Source organism: Scyliorhinus torazame, chromosome 18 (genome assembly GCF_047496885.1).
Source record: "Scyliorhinus torazame isolate Kashiwa2021f chromosome 18, sScyTor2.1, whole genome shotgun sequence".
In the NCBI taxonomy this organism is placed as follows: Eukaryota; Metazoa; Chordata; class Chondrichthyes; order Carcharhiniformes; family Scyliorhinidae; genus Scyliorhinus; species Scyliorhinus torazame.
In genome coordinates this window covers 161,724,418-161,737,275 of record NC_092724.1, presented here as the reverse complement: position 1 = coordinate 161,737,275, position 12,858 = coordinate 161,724,418, and the positions used below count along the sequence as shown (strand labels likewise).

General features: G+C 47.9%; 1 protein-coding gene across 2 annotated transcripts in view; it reads right to left on the bottom strand.

Annotated features, from left to right (window-relative positions):
• Positions 1 to 5,434: 5,434 nt before the first annotated feature.
• rhbdl3 (rhomboid, veinlet-like 3 (Drosophila)) overlaps positions 5,435 to 12,858 on the bottom strand; it is a 116,592-nt gene continuing 109,168 nt past the window's right edge. For both annotated transcript variants that reach the window (XM_072483783.1, XM_072483784.1), the window contains 2 exons: positions 10,968 to 11,028; positions 5,435 to 7,117 (listed from right to left, as the gene is read on the bottom strand). In XM_072483783.1, coding sequence (XP_072339884.1) covers positions 6,846 to 7,117; positions 10,968 to 11,028 — 333 coding nt within the window. In that variant the 3' untranslated portion in view covers positions 5,435 to 6,845. The remainder of the gene's footprint in view (positions 7,118 to 10,967; positions 11,029 to 12,858) is intronic.

Below are 12,858 nucleotides of genomic sequence, written 5' to 3'. Positions count from 1 at the left end.
TCTCTGTCTTGCTCTTTGCTAACTCATAAGTGAATAATAATTATTTTTATTGTCTACACCCAAACCATGCTGGGTCCACTGTTCTGCAGAATCATAAAACTAGGATAGTAGAGAGAGCTTTAAACTAAGTAGTGGGGTGAAGGTGCAAAAAATCAGCTTAAATTTGAAATCCAGCTGAGCAATGCCACTAGCAAGCCAAAACTATTTGCTCAAAAGATTTTCCACATAATCCCTGAAGTTTAAAATGGCTCCGTCACTGTGAAGGGAGCCCACCAAATCCTGACAGGCGTGGGTGGGAAGAAAGCAAATGATGTTTTAAAGCTGTACTTTCCTGTGCTGAAAACAGCCATGGATTGTAAATCAACACTGCCTGACCAATTCGGGCAGATGGAAGGGCCAGACCAGGGGCAAAATTGGTCATGACGGAGAAGAAGATTTATAAGATAAATGATAGCACTGGCTATAAGAAAACAAGCTGAACAAGTGAATACACTACTATATTCAGTAGGTCCAATAGCCGACAACACAATTGCCAAAAAAGAATAAATGAATCTTCCGATAACTTTGAAGAGGTCATGAAGTCCTTTTTTTCCAATTAAGGGGCAATTTAGTGTGGCCAATCCACTTAGCCTGCACATCTTTGGGTTATGGGGATGAGACCCACGCAGACAGGGGGAGAATGTACAAACTCCACACTGACAGTGTGGGGTCAGGATCAAACCCGGGTCCTCGGCGCCGTGAGAAGGCAGTGCTAACCACTGCGCTACCATACCGCCCTTATGAACTCCTTTGATACCTATTTTAACCTAAGAAGCAATAATATTTTGGAGTGAGCAAAATTGCTTAACAAAAGTCCCAAAGCCTGGGGAACCTGTTGGCTCTTGCATAAATGAGTTATATAGAGTGGCAGAAGGCTGTAACTATGGTGACATTAAAAGGGGGCTCAGAAGAGACCAAATAGTATTGGCTGATAATACTCTTCTGGATGTACTCCAATCTCCAAACTTTGGAAGAAACCATTAAAATCGTCAACTGGATGTCTGCCAGCAAATCCGATCCACTTTGTGTGGCAAAGTTAAATCGTGGTACAGCCAACAATCCAGCTCATAAAGCAACAAAAGATCAAGGAGACTCCAGGGCAAGGAAAGCAATATCCAAGATATGGGCAGACCATGTCAGTGCTGTGGCACCAAAAGTCCTCACTGGCAGGAGAAATACCCAGCAATCACGGTGTAGTGCTTTCACTGCAAATGCCTGGACACTTTGGAAAGATGTGCCAGTCTAAAGCCTTAAGACAGGCAGAGGATTCCAAACACTCCCATCAGATAGATGAGCCTCACCAAGAAAAAAATCCAGCAATGCTCCTTGGGAGAGATTAAGAATCCCAGATTCACATTTGGAAAGCTGACAGATCTGCAAATCATAGATGATCCTGTCCGATTAGGAATCGTGACCAAAACACTTCTGGCTACGGATGACAGACACAACACCGTATGATCCTAGAGGAATCCAACTACCAGTTGTAGAAGTGACTCAGCAAGTGAGATAGGTTGTCGACAAAAGAAAAATAGCACACGAAGCAAGCTAAATGTTGACGCACAAATAATTCAAACCCCTTCAACTCCAGACCAAAGGCACTGAGGTTCCTACTCCTCCAAACCTGAAAAGAATAAGGTCTGGAAGACCACCTGAATCCGTAAAATCACAAGCATGTAAGTATTATTGTAAATACATTTTGGTAAAGACTAGGGAGGAGGTGTAGTCGTAGGGTGTCTGGGGCTGGTTAAGCACAGTGGGCTAAACAGCTGGCTTGTAATGCACAACATGCCGGCAGCGCGGGTTCAATTCCCGTACCGGCCTCCCCGAACAGGCGCCGGAACGTGGTGACTAGGGGCTTTTCACAGTAAATTCATTGAAGCCTGCTTGTGACAAGTGATTATAATGTGGGACTGGGGAATCATTGCTCCAGCATTTATGCTGGAAAGAGTCACACGAGAGGAGTAGAGTGTAGGGGTCCTATGTCTTATGGGCTTATGGACATGTATGTAGTTGTTTATTAATAAACAGTTATTGTTCAACAATGCAAGTCTGTTCATGAGACAACGTACCCTACAATAGGAGGGATCATGTGACAGGAGGTATAGTAAAGGGAACAAGTAAAGGAGCAGGGCAGCAATTTGGGTGATGAACACCAGAGTGTGACAGGAAGGTACAGAACATCGTAAGAGTGCACCAGCAGGTAAAGCGGAAAAGAAAACAGCGTTTAAGGCCTGTAACTGAATACACGCAGCATTTATAACATATAGGATGAATTGCTAGCACAGATAGAGATAAATGTATAAGACCAGAGACATTGCTGAGGCATGGGTGCAAGGTGACTAAGTGGGACGTGAACGTTGAAGGACATTCGATGTATTGGATTGACAGGAAGCTAGGAATGTGGCAGAGTAGTTCTGTTAATGAAGGATGACATTGGTACAATACTGCAAAGTGACTTTAACTTGAAAGAGCAAGATGTAAAATCAGTTTGGGCAGAGATCACTTCTGGGAGTAGTTTATAGGCCCCTTACCAGTAGTTACACTGAGACAGAGCATATAGGAAGGAATAAACCTGGTGTGTGAGAGAGGTACAGTGATGAACATGGGTGACTTTAATCTACAAGTACATAGTCATTGAGGTCTACAGCACAGAAAAGGCCGATCGGTTCTGTGCTGGTCAAACACAACCACCTAACTATTGCAATCCCACTTTCCAGCACTTAACCCATTGCCTTTTATGCCTCGGGATCGCAAGTTCACATCTAAACACTTCTTGAGGGTCTCTGCCTCCACCACCCTTTCAGGCAGTGAATTCCAGACCCTCACCACCCAAAACGTTTTCCTCACATCCCCTCTGAACCTCCTGCCCCCTGACCTTAAATCTCTGCCCCCTGGTCATTGATCCCTCCGCCAAGAGGAAACGTTTCTTTCTGTCTGTTCGACCTGTGCCCCTCATAATTTTATACATCGCAATCGTGTCCCCCCCCCTTCAGTCTCCACTGCTCGAAGGAAAACAACCCCAGTCTATCCAATCTCTCTTCACAGCTAAAACTCTCCCGCCCAGGCAACATCCCAGTAAATCTCCTCTGCATCCTTTCCAGTGGCTATCACATCCCTCCCATAATGTGGATTCCAGAACTGCTCACAATACTCTAGCTGTGGCCTAACCAACATTTTATACAGTTCCAGCACAACCTCCCTGCTCTTAAACTCTCTGCCTCGGCTAATAAAAGCAAGTACACCATATTCCTTTCTCTTTCCAATTAAGGGGCAATTTAGCATGGCCATTCCACCTACCCTGCACATCTTTGGGTTGTGGGGGTGAGGCCCACACAGACACGGGGAGAATGTAGATTCTCCACGCGGACAGTGACCCGGGGCCGGGATCGAACCCAGACTCCTGCCGTTCATTATGTAATTCCCTTGCCTTGTGTGTCCTGCCCAAGTGCATCACCTCACACATATCCGGATTGAATTCCATTTGCCACTGATCAGCCCATCTGACCAGAAGAGAATCAGATTATCAAAGGGGACCTGGAATATGAGTTTGTAATGTTTTGGGGATAATTTTGTAGAGCAGCATGTTTTATAGCTAGCCAGAGAGCAGGCTATTCTAGACCTGGTAATGTGCAATGAGTCGGGATTAATCAATAACCTCATGGTAAAGGAGCCGCGAGGTGATAGCGATCACAACATGATGTAATTTCATGTTCACTTTGAAAGGGTTGGTGTGATGGGTCCATGGCGAGTGTTTTAAACCTAAATAAAGATAAACCTGTGGTTATGAAGGCAAACCTGGCTTACGGTTAACTGGGAAACTAGGTTAAAAGGTAGGCCAATCGGGTTGCAGCAGCAGCCTTTCAGGGAGATATTTAATTACACTCAGCAATGATTTATCCCAGTCAGAAAAAAGGCTCTTTGAGAAAGGTGCATCACCCAGGGCTAAATAAGGAAGTTAACATAGTATTAAATGGAAGGAAACATTGTACAAATCTGCAAAGATTAGTGATCAATCAGACGATTGGACAGATTTTAAGAACCAGCAAAGAATGACTAAAAGAATAATAAAGAGTCAGAGGAAAGAGTATGAGAGGAATTAGTCATTTAAAAACTGAAGTATTTAAATAGGAAAAGAGTGACTAAAGCTTGTGTTGGTCCTCTAGAGAGTAAGGCTGGGGAACTAATAATGGAAAACAAATAAATGATGGAGGTGTTGAACAGGTATTTTATGTCTGCCTTCATGGTAGAATATTTAGAAAACTTCCCAAAGATACTTGATGATCAATTGGTGATGAGGAGAGATGAGCTTAAAACAATCACGATCACAAAGGAGAAGGTGTTGGGGAAACTATTAGACCTAAAGCTGACAAGTCCCCGGGACCAGATGGTCTATATTCTAGGGTTTTAAAACAATGGCTGAAGAGATAGTAGATGCATTGGTTAGAATCTTCCAAAATTCCTTCGAAACACTAGCCATGGACTGCAACATTCCCAGTGGTTTGGAAAATAACTAATATGTAACTACTTTAGTCAAGAAAGGAGGGAGACAAAAAGCGGGAAACCATAAGCCAGTTAACTAACATCTGTCAGAGGGAAAGTGCTAGAATCCATTATTGGGGAGGGGGCGTTAAGGGAGGATACTTTGAAAATCACAATGTGATCCGACATAGCCTACATGGCTTTCTGAAACAAATTGTGTTTAATTATTAAGACTTTTTGGACATAGCATTTAAGGTGGATGAAGGGGAACTGGTAGATATGGTGTACTTGAATTTCTAAAAGGCACTTGATAACATACCACATCAAAGATTACCTCACAAGACAAATACATATGGTGTAGGGACTAACCTATTAGTATGGATAAAAGATTGGTTAGCTAAGAGGATGTTTCCTCTTGTGGGGCAGACTCGAACTAGGGGGCACTGTTTAAGAAAAATACATTTTCTTTTTGAGACAGATTTCTTTCTGAATTTCCGGGAAATTCTCTTTCCCAGAAAAGTAGGGGAGGCTGTGTCTTTATCTAACTCAGCCCTGAATAAATGTAAATTTTTGATGGATAAGGGTGAGGGCCGAGACTATGACCAGATCAGCAGTAATTTTATTGAATGGCAGAGCAGGGCCAGATGGCTTGCTCCGGAGTCCTGTGTTCCCATGTAATTCAGTCCAAGTCAAGTCCATGCATTAGTGTATTGTGTAGCGGGAGGGTTCGTGCGCTACAGGTGTCAAATATCGGAACGTACAGACCGACCTGCCCAATCACCTGGTTTGGGACAGAAAGAATCAAAAAGTGACTTGGGGCATCTTCTCTCACCAAACATCGGGGGTGCATCGCACCAGTAACTCTCTGGAGTGTAGCGATTGTTAAAGAGGCAAAACAAAATGACTCATCTCCCAGTAAAATTGCAATGTGTACATTGTGGCAATTTAATCACAAAGACTATCTCTAAAATAAAACAATATAAAAATCATTTAATGGGACTTCATTTCTGGAATGTTAACTTCCTCAAACAATACACAATATATACACATACCACAAGGCAGCCAGATTTCTACCAAAACTCTTCAAAATCCACCCCGAGGGAGTTTCCCACATGCCTTCAGGCACATTCCAACCTTTTGGCTAACGTGAGATTTACACACTAGATTTTCAAATCCCTTTTAAACAATTTGGTCATTGTGTTGTGTAGCGAGTCCTGGGGGTGAGTTTGATCTGTGTATTCTTCCATAAATTAAGACTATTTACTAAACAGATCAAATTATCTACAATCTACAACATTTCCACCATCCTATTGCATGAATAAACTCTTTATTTACAGAGTTTGAATATGCTATGTACAAGTTATAAAACTTTATTCCCAGCACTCAAGTAAGTCCAAGGTCACATTTGGAACATGCGCAGCTTAATAAAAGGTCCAAAAGTGAGAATGAAACCTGTCAAAGTTTCCCCGCCAGTTTCAGTAGAGCCTGAGTTTCTGAAACAAATTAAGTGCAAACATGGACCCTACTCACTATAGTAACGTTCGCACTATCTCCAGCCCTGCTGAGATGCTGGTTCAGGAATGAATGAATTATATTGTGTGCCTCTCCAGAAGGCGCAGAATCCCAGTGCTTCCACACATTCTTCATTCCCCAATCCCCATCCCCTAGGTTGACAGTCCAGAGGCTGAATGTTGCTGAGCTATTCAGCTACAGGAGGCATCCTCAGCTGACATTCAACGTTACCTTTACAATCGGGCGCCACAGCGCTGTGGGTCTGAAATAAACTCCCTGGCTTTTATTTGTAATCCTTTCTTTGACTCAGAATGTCTTCAGTTGCCCTTCTCCAGGGTGCAATTGATGATTTTTTTCCTGGGGCCCTCCAGGTTTCCACAGCCGAGTTCCTGCACGTTTGTGGACGGAGCGGAGATTGGTAATACTGGATCGCTGATGTAATTGTGTTCCGAGTCACCTCATCGACCTTTAGCTTGCAGACTCAAAGTGATGTTCTTTCTGCTGGAGGTTCCGGGGGCACCTTCAATCAACAGACAGCAGTTGGACCCTCAAGGTTAAGGGAAACTTGCCATGCTTTGTAAAAAATAAACTTGGATTAAATCGTCAGAGAATTGGCCACGTGAAAATGAACCCTCAGCAGCATGATCAGACCCAACCCAGTTGCAGGCTTCAATGAGACTCAGCTGATCCTTTCTCACAATCTTGTGTTTTTGTCCGATTGGTTTGGTCTGTTAATATTGAGCTATGAGCACATCTTTGCTGTTGGGCTGTAGTCTTCACTCGCACCTCAGTCTCAAAGCCAGCCCCATGGCGTGTTAGGCTGGTGGGAGCAGCCTGATCTCTAAGAGACTGTAGGCGAAGATGTTCCAGAGCACAGCGAATAAAACAAAGAGGAGGTAGATGAGGAGGAGGATCCACCAGATGGACTGCTCGTGCAGTCTCTGCTCGTAACTCCTGAGGACCACCACCCCCAGAGTGATTCCCACCAGCACTCCACCAAGGTGAGCGACGAAGCTGGGGTGGATGCAAGCTGGATGGGTAGGCGGGTGGAACCTCAGCCAGACGGCACGTCCAAACTCCAGACTCACTGAAAACACAAGATCCATAATCACATCTTTCACAGCCCAGGGGTGTCCCAAAGTGCTTTGTGGCCAAAAAAAAAACTTTCTGAAGTGTGGCCACCATATTAGGAAAACCAGAGCAGCCAATAGGGGCACAGCAAGATCCAGCAAACAGCAATGTGATAATGACCAGATAATCTGTTTTGTGAGGTTGACAGAGGGATAAATATTGGCCAGGTCACCGGGGATAATCCCCTGCCTCCAAACAGGATCTTTTACACCCACCAGTGAGGAGAGACAAGAGTCTCCGTTCAATGTTGCATGTTGCAAAATGGCATCTCCAACATTGCAGCATTCCCTCAGGATTCATTAGTGTGTTTGGTTTCAAGAAGTCCCATTCCGTCATCATTCAGTACTCGCACACATGCATTAACAGTGGGGGCTGGGGGAGGGGGATTGATCAGGGCAGCAGGGTGGTGCAGTGGGTTAACCCTGCTGCCTCACGGCGCCGAGGTCCCAGGTTCGATCCCGGCTCTGGGTCACTGTCCGTGTGCAGTTTGCACACTCTCCCCGTGTCTGCGTGGGTTTCACCCCCACAACCCAAACATGTGCAGGCTAGGTGGATTGGCCACGCTAAATTGCCCCTTAATTGAGAAAAATTAATTGGGTACTCTAAATTTATAAAAGAAAAGGGTCTGCAGCAACCCTGAAATCTGCCCTAACTGCAGGCACCATCTATCATGCTGCATTGGAATGCTCAGCACGTTAGGGCCCACAAGGAGCAGAGGGAGAGGCTGGTGGGAGAGATGGTGACGGTAGACAGGAGGTATGCGGAGGTGCCCGAGGAAGGATTGTTGAGGAAGAGGCGCAGCCTCCAGGCCGAATTCGACCTGGTGACCACCAGGAAGGCGGAGGTGCAGTGGAGGAAGGCCCAGGGGGCGATTTACAAGCATGGGGAAAAGGCAAGCCGGATGCTGGCGCATCAGCTTCGGAAGCGGGACGCAGCTAGGGAGATCGGGGGAGTTAAGGACAGGGGAGGGAGTGTGGTGCGGAGTGGGGTTGGCATCAATGGGGTCTTCAGGGACTTTTATGAGGAATTGTACCGGTCCGAGCCTCCACGGAGGGAGGGATGGGCCGCTTCCTGGACCAATTGAGGTTTCCAAAGGTGGAAGAGGGACTGGGGGCCCCGATTGGGCTGGAGGAGCTGATCAAAGGGATAGGAAGCATGCAGGCGGGGAAGGCACCGGGGCCAGACGGTTTCCCGGTCAAGTTCTATAAAAAATATATGGACCTGTTGGGCTCGCTGTTAGTTAGGACCTTTAATGAGGCAAGGGAGGGGGGGGCTTTACCCCCGACGATGTCCCAGGCACTGATCTCCTTGATCCTGAAGCGGGACAAGGATCCCCTGCAGTGTGGGTCTTACAGACCGATTTCCTTGCTAAATGTAGATGCCAAGGTGCTGGCGAAGGTCTTAGCCACGAGGATTGAGGATTGTGTGCCGCAGATCATCCACGAGGACCAGACGGGGTTCGTGAAGGGGGAACAGTTGAACGCGAATGTGCAGAGGCTTTTGAACGTTATCATGATGCCGGCAAGGGAGGGGGGGGCGGAGATAGTGGTGGCGATGGACGCTGAGAAAGCCTTCGATAGGGTAGAGTGGGGGTACCTGTGGGAGGTGCTGAAGAGGTTCGGGTTTGGGGAGGGGTTTGTCAGGTGGGTTAGGCTGTTGTATGAGGTCCCGATGGCGGGTGTGGCCACAAATAGGAGGAGGTCCGAGTACTTTCGGTTGCACCAAGGGACGAGACAGGGGTCCCCCCTGTTCCCCCTGCTCTTCGCACTGGCGATTGAACCCCTGGCTATGGCACTGAGAGAGTCGAGGAACTGGAGGGGGTTGGTGCGGGGTGGGGAGGAGCATAGGGTGTCGCTTTATGCGGACGACCTGCTGCTGTATGTGGCGGACCCGGTGGGAGGAATGCCAGAGGTAATGAGGATCCTTAGGGAATTCGGGCACTTTTCGGGGTACAAGCTCAATATGGGGAAGAGCGAGCTGTTCGTAGTTCAGCTAGGGGACCAGGAGAGGGGGATTGGCGAGCTCCCACTAAAAAGGGCGGAGAGGAGCTTCAGATATTTGGGGGTCCAGGTGACCAGGAGCTGGGGGGGGCCCCTGCATAGGCTTAACTTTACAAGGCTGGTGGAGCAAATGGAGGAGGAGTTCAAGAGGTGGGACGCGTTGCCGCTGTCCTTGGCGGGTAGGGTGCAGTCAATCAAAATGACGGTGCTCCCAAGTTTCTTGTTCCTGTTCCAGTGCCTCCCCGTGTTTATCCCGAAGGCTTTTTTCAGGCGTGTTAACAGGAGTATAATGGGGTTTGTGTGGGCGCGAGGGACTCCGAGGGCGAGAAGGGTGTTCCTGGAACGGAGTAGAGATAGGGGGGGGCTGACGCTGCCCAACCTCTGTGGGTACTACTGGGCCGCCAATGCGACAATGGTGCGCAAGTGGGTGATGGAGGGGGAGGGGGCTGCATGGAAGAGGCTGGAGACGGCGTCCTGTGTGGGTACGCGTCTGGGGGCGCTGGCAACGGCGCCGCTGCCGCTCCCTCCAAGGAGGTATACCACGAGCCCGGTGGTGGCGGCTGCCCTCAAAATTTGGGGGCAGTGGAGGCAGCATAGGGGTGAAGTTGGGGCCTCGGCATGGACCCCATTACGGGGGAACCACCGGTTCGCCCCAGGAAGAACAGGTGGAGGGTTTTCGGGGTGGCACAGGGCAGGAATACGAAAGTTGGGGGACATCCCCCGGGGAACATCTTCAGGTACTTACAGGTAAGGGCGTTTCCCAGGCGGCAGGTGGTGGAATTCCCGCGGCTACTGCCACACACAGTACAGGACAGGGTGCTCTCGGGGTGGGGGGGGGGGGGGTGGGGGGGGGTGGGGGGGGAGTGGGGATGATCTCGGAAACTTACCAGGTGATGCAGGAGGAGGAGGAGGCCTCGGTGGTGGAGTTGAAAGGTAAGTGGGAGGAGGAGTTGGGAGAGGAGATTGAAGAGGGGACGTGGGCAGATGCCCTAGGGAGGGTGAATTCTTCCTCTTGGTGCGCGAGGCTCAGCCTCATACAGTTTAAGGTGCTGCACAGGGCACACATGACCGGGACAAGGATGAGCCGGTTCTTTGGGGGTGAGGACAGGTGTGTTAGGTGCTCAGGGAGTCCAGCGAATCACACCCATATGTTCTGGGCATGCCCAGCGCTGGAGGAATTTTGGAAGGGCATAGCGAGGACGGTGTCGAGGGTGGTAGGATCCAGGGTCAGACCGGGCTGGGGGCTCGCAATATTTGGGGTGGCAGAGGAGCCGGGTGTGCAGGAGGCGAAAGAGGCCGGAATTCTGGCCTTTGCGTCCCTGGTAGCCCGGCGAAGGATTCTCCTTCAGTGGAAAGATACGAGGCCCCCAAGCGTGGAATCCTGGATCAGCGATATGGCAGGGTTCATTAAATTGGAGAGGGTGAAATTCGCCTTGAGAGGGTTGGTACAAGGGTTCTTTAGGCAGTGGCAACCGTTCTTAGACTTCCTGGCAGAACGATAGACATTGGTCAATGGCAGCAGCAGGTGGGGGGGGGTTTACTTTATTTTTGTTTATGTTATTTGCACTGGAGGGTCTGAGGGGGTGTATACACCTGTTGTGTTAAGTCGGGGTGTTAATGTTAATTTATTATTTAGGTACGGGGGGGAGGGGTTTGGGGGGTTGCTTTTTTAGATTGTGTTTTGTACTTAACCCTGTTGGGTTCTTTTTTCTTTCTCATTTTGTTATTGATATTTTATGAAAACCTTTAATAAAAATTATTATTTTTTAAACAGGAATGCTCAGCACATTTTCCCTTGGTACTTACTGCAAATTATCGCTATTCCCATCCGGATCAGTTTGAATTGACATCTCATTCCCGACCAACTCTAGAAAAGAAAGCCATTTTATAACGAGGGGCCTTGTGGTGATATTCAACACTTGCCATATTGATACAGACATTGCCTTTCCCCTTCTCCAGTTTGACAGATCCACCTGAATTATAACATTGGATTTTCTGTCCAGCCAATATCTATGAACTGGTGAGGATGGAACACATTGCAGCTCAATTATGATGCCAGTGTTTATATAAAAAGATGGTCCATTCATAATATTATAAAACATGGAAGTTAGCTGACAGGAAGAGTTACTGATAAGCAGCTCCTCCAGACAGAATGAAAGACGTGTGTTTTCCATTTCATCAAGTCCTGTCGGAACCTTGCAGTTAAAACTGACCTTAAGCCATGGCAGCACGGGGGCACAGTGGTTAGCACTGCTGCCTCATGGCACCAAGGCCCCCGGTTCGATCCCGGCCCCGGGTCATTGTCCATGTGGAGTTTGCACATTCTCCCCGTGTCTGCATGGGTCTCACCCCCACAACCCAAAGATGTGCAGGCTAGGTGGATTGGCCGCGCTAAATTGCCCCTTAATTGGAAAAAAGAATAAGGTACTCTAAATTTATTTATTTTTTAAATCGACCTTAAGCTGGGACGTGTGAATGGATTTTTTTCTTTGTTAAGAAAGTTGTCTATCTGTCGGCTGACGTGGCCAAACAATGCCTCTTGCGGGAGGTATCATCACACAGGACAGGACTCTTAGACTCTCAGGAACCGTGGGCGGCACAGTAGCACAGTGGTTAGCACTGTTGCTTCACAGCACCAGGGTCCCAGGTTCGATTCCCGGCTTGGGTCACTGTCTGTGCGGAGTCTGCACGTTCGCCCCGTGCCTGCCTGGGTTTCCTCCGGGTGCTCCGGTTTCCTCCCACAAGTCCCGAAAGACATGCTGTTAGGTAATTTGGACATTTTGTTCTTCTTTTTTTCTCTAAATTTAGAGTACCCAATTATGTTTTCTAATTAAGGGGCAATTTAGTGTGGCCAATCCACCTAACCTGCACATTTTTGGGTTGTGGGGGTGAAACCCACGCAGACACAGGGAGAATGTGCAAACTCCACACGGACAGTGACCCAGGGCCGGGATTCGAACCCGGGTCCTCAACGCCATGAGGCAGCAGTGCTAACCACTGTGCCACCGTGCTGCCCATAATTTGGACATTCTTAATTCTCTCTTTGTGTACCCGAACAGGCGCCAAAATGTGGCGACGAGGGGATTTTCACAGTAACTTCATTGCAGTGTTAATGTAAGCCTACTTGTGACAATAAAGATTATTGTTATATTCTGTCCCCCCTGCCAAGTGGCCAGTTACATTGGTGAGTAACAGCAGCTTATGTAGCAGCGAGAACGGAGGCATCCCAGCACGTCAGGAGGATGTTGTATTTGGTTAGTGCTCTGGATCGATGAGAGTTCCAGTCCCACGTGGGAACTTCGATCACTTGAACTCACTTTTATCAAGCATTTCTGGGAATAAAATGCTGATATCAGCAAAAATGACTCGGGAGCTGTTGGATTGTCGAAAAAACCCAATGGCTCCCTCAAGGGTCGGAAATCTGCTATCTTTCACTGACCGGTCTGGTCTGGCCTCTGAATCCAGCCTCATACTAAACTGGTTAACTTTCAACCTGTTGCTCACACGGCTGAACAAACAACTGCGCTGCACCAAACCACCAAAAAATTTAATTCACCTCGGAGCAGACTAGGGTAAGAAATAGCGACATTAGCTGTGGTACCACCCACACCTCCAGATTCTAATGCCTTATTCCAATTCTTGGAAGCAACAAATTCTCTTAGCCATTTTACTATCGGGGGATTCTCGCTGAAGAAAA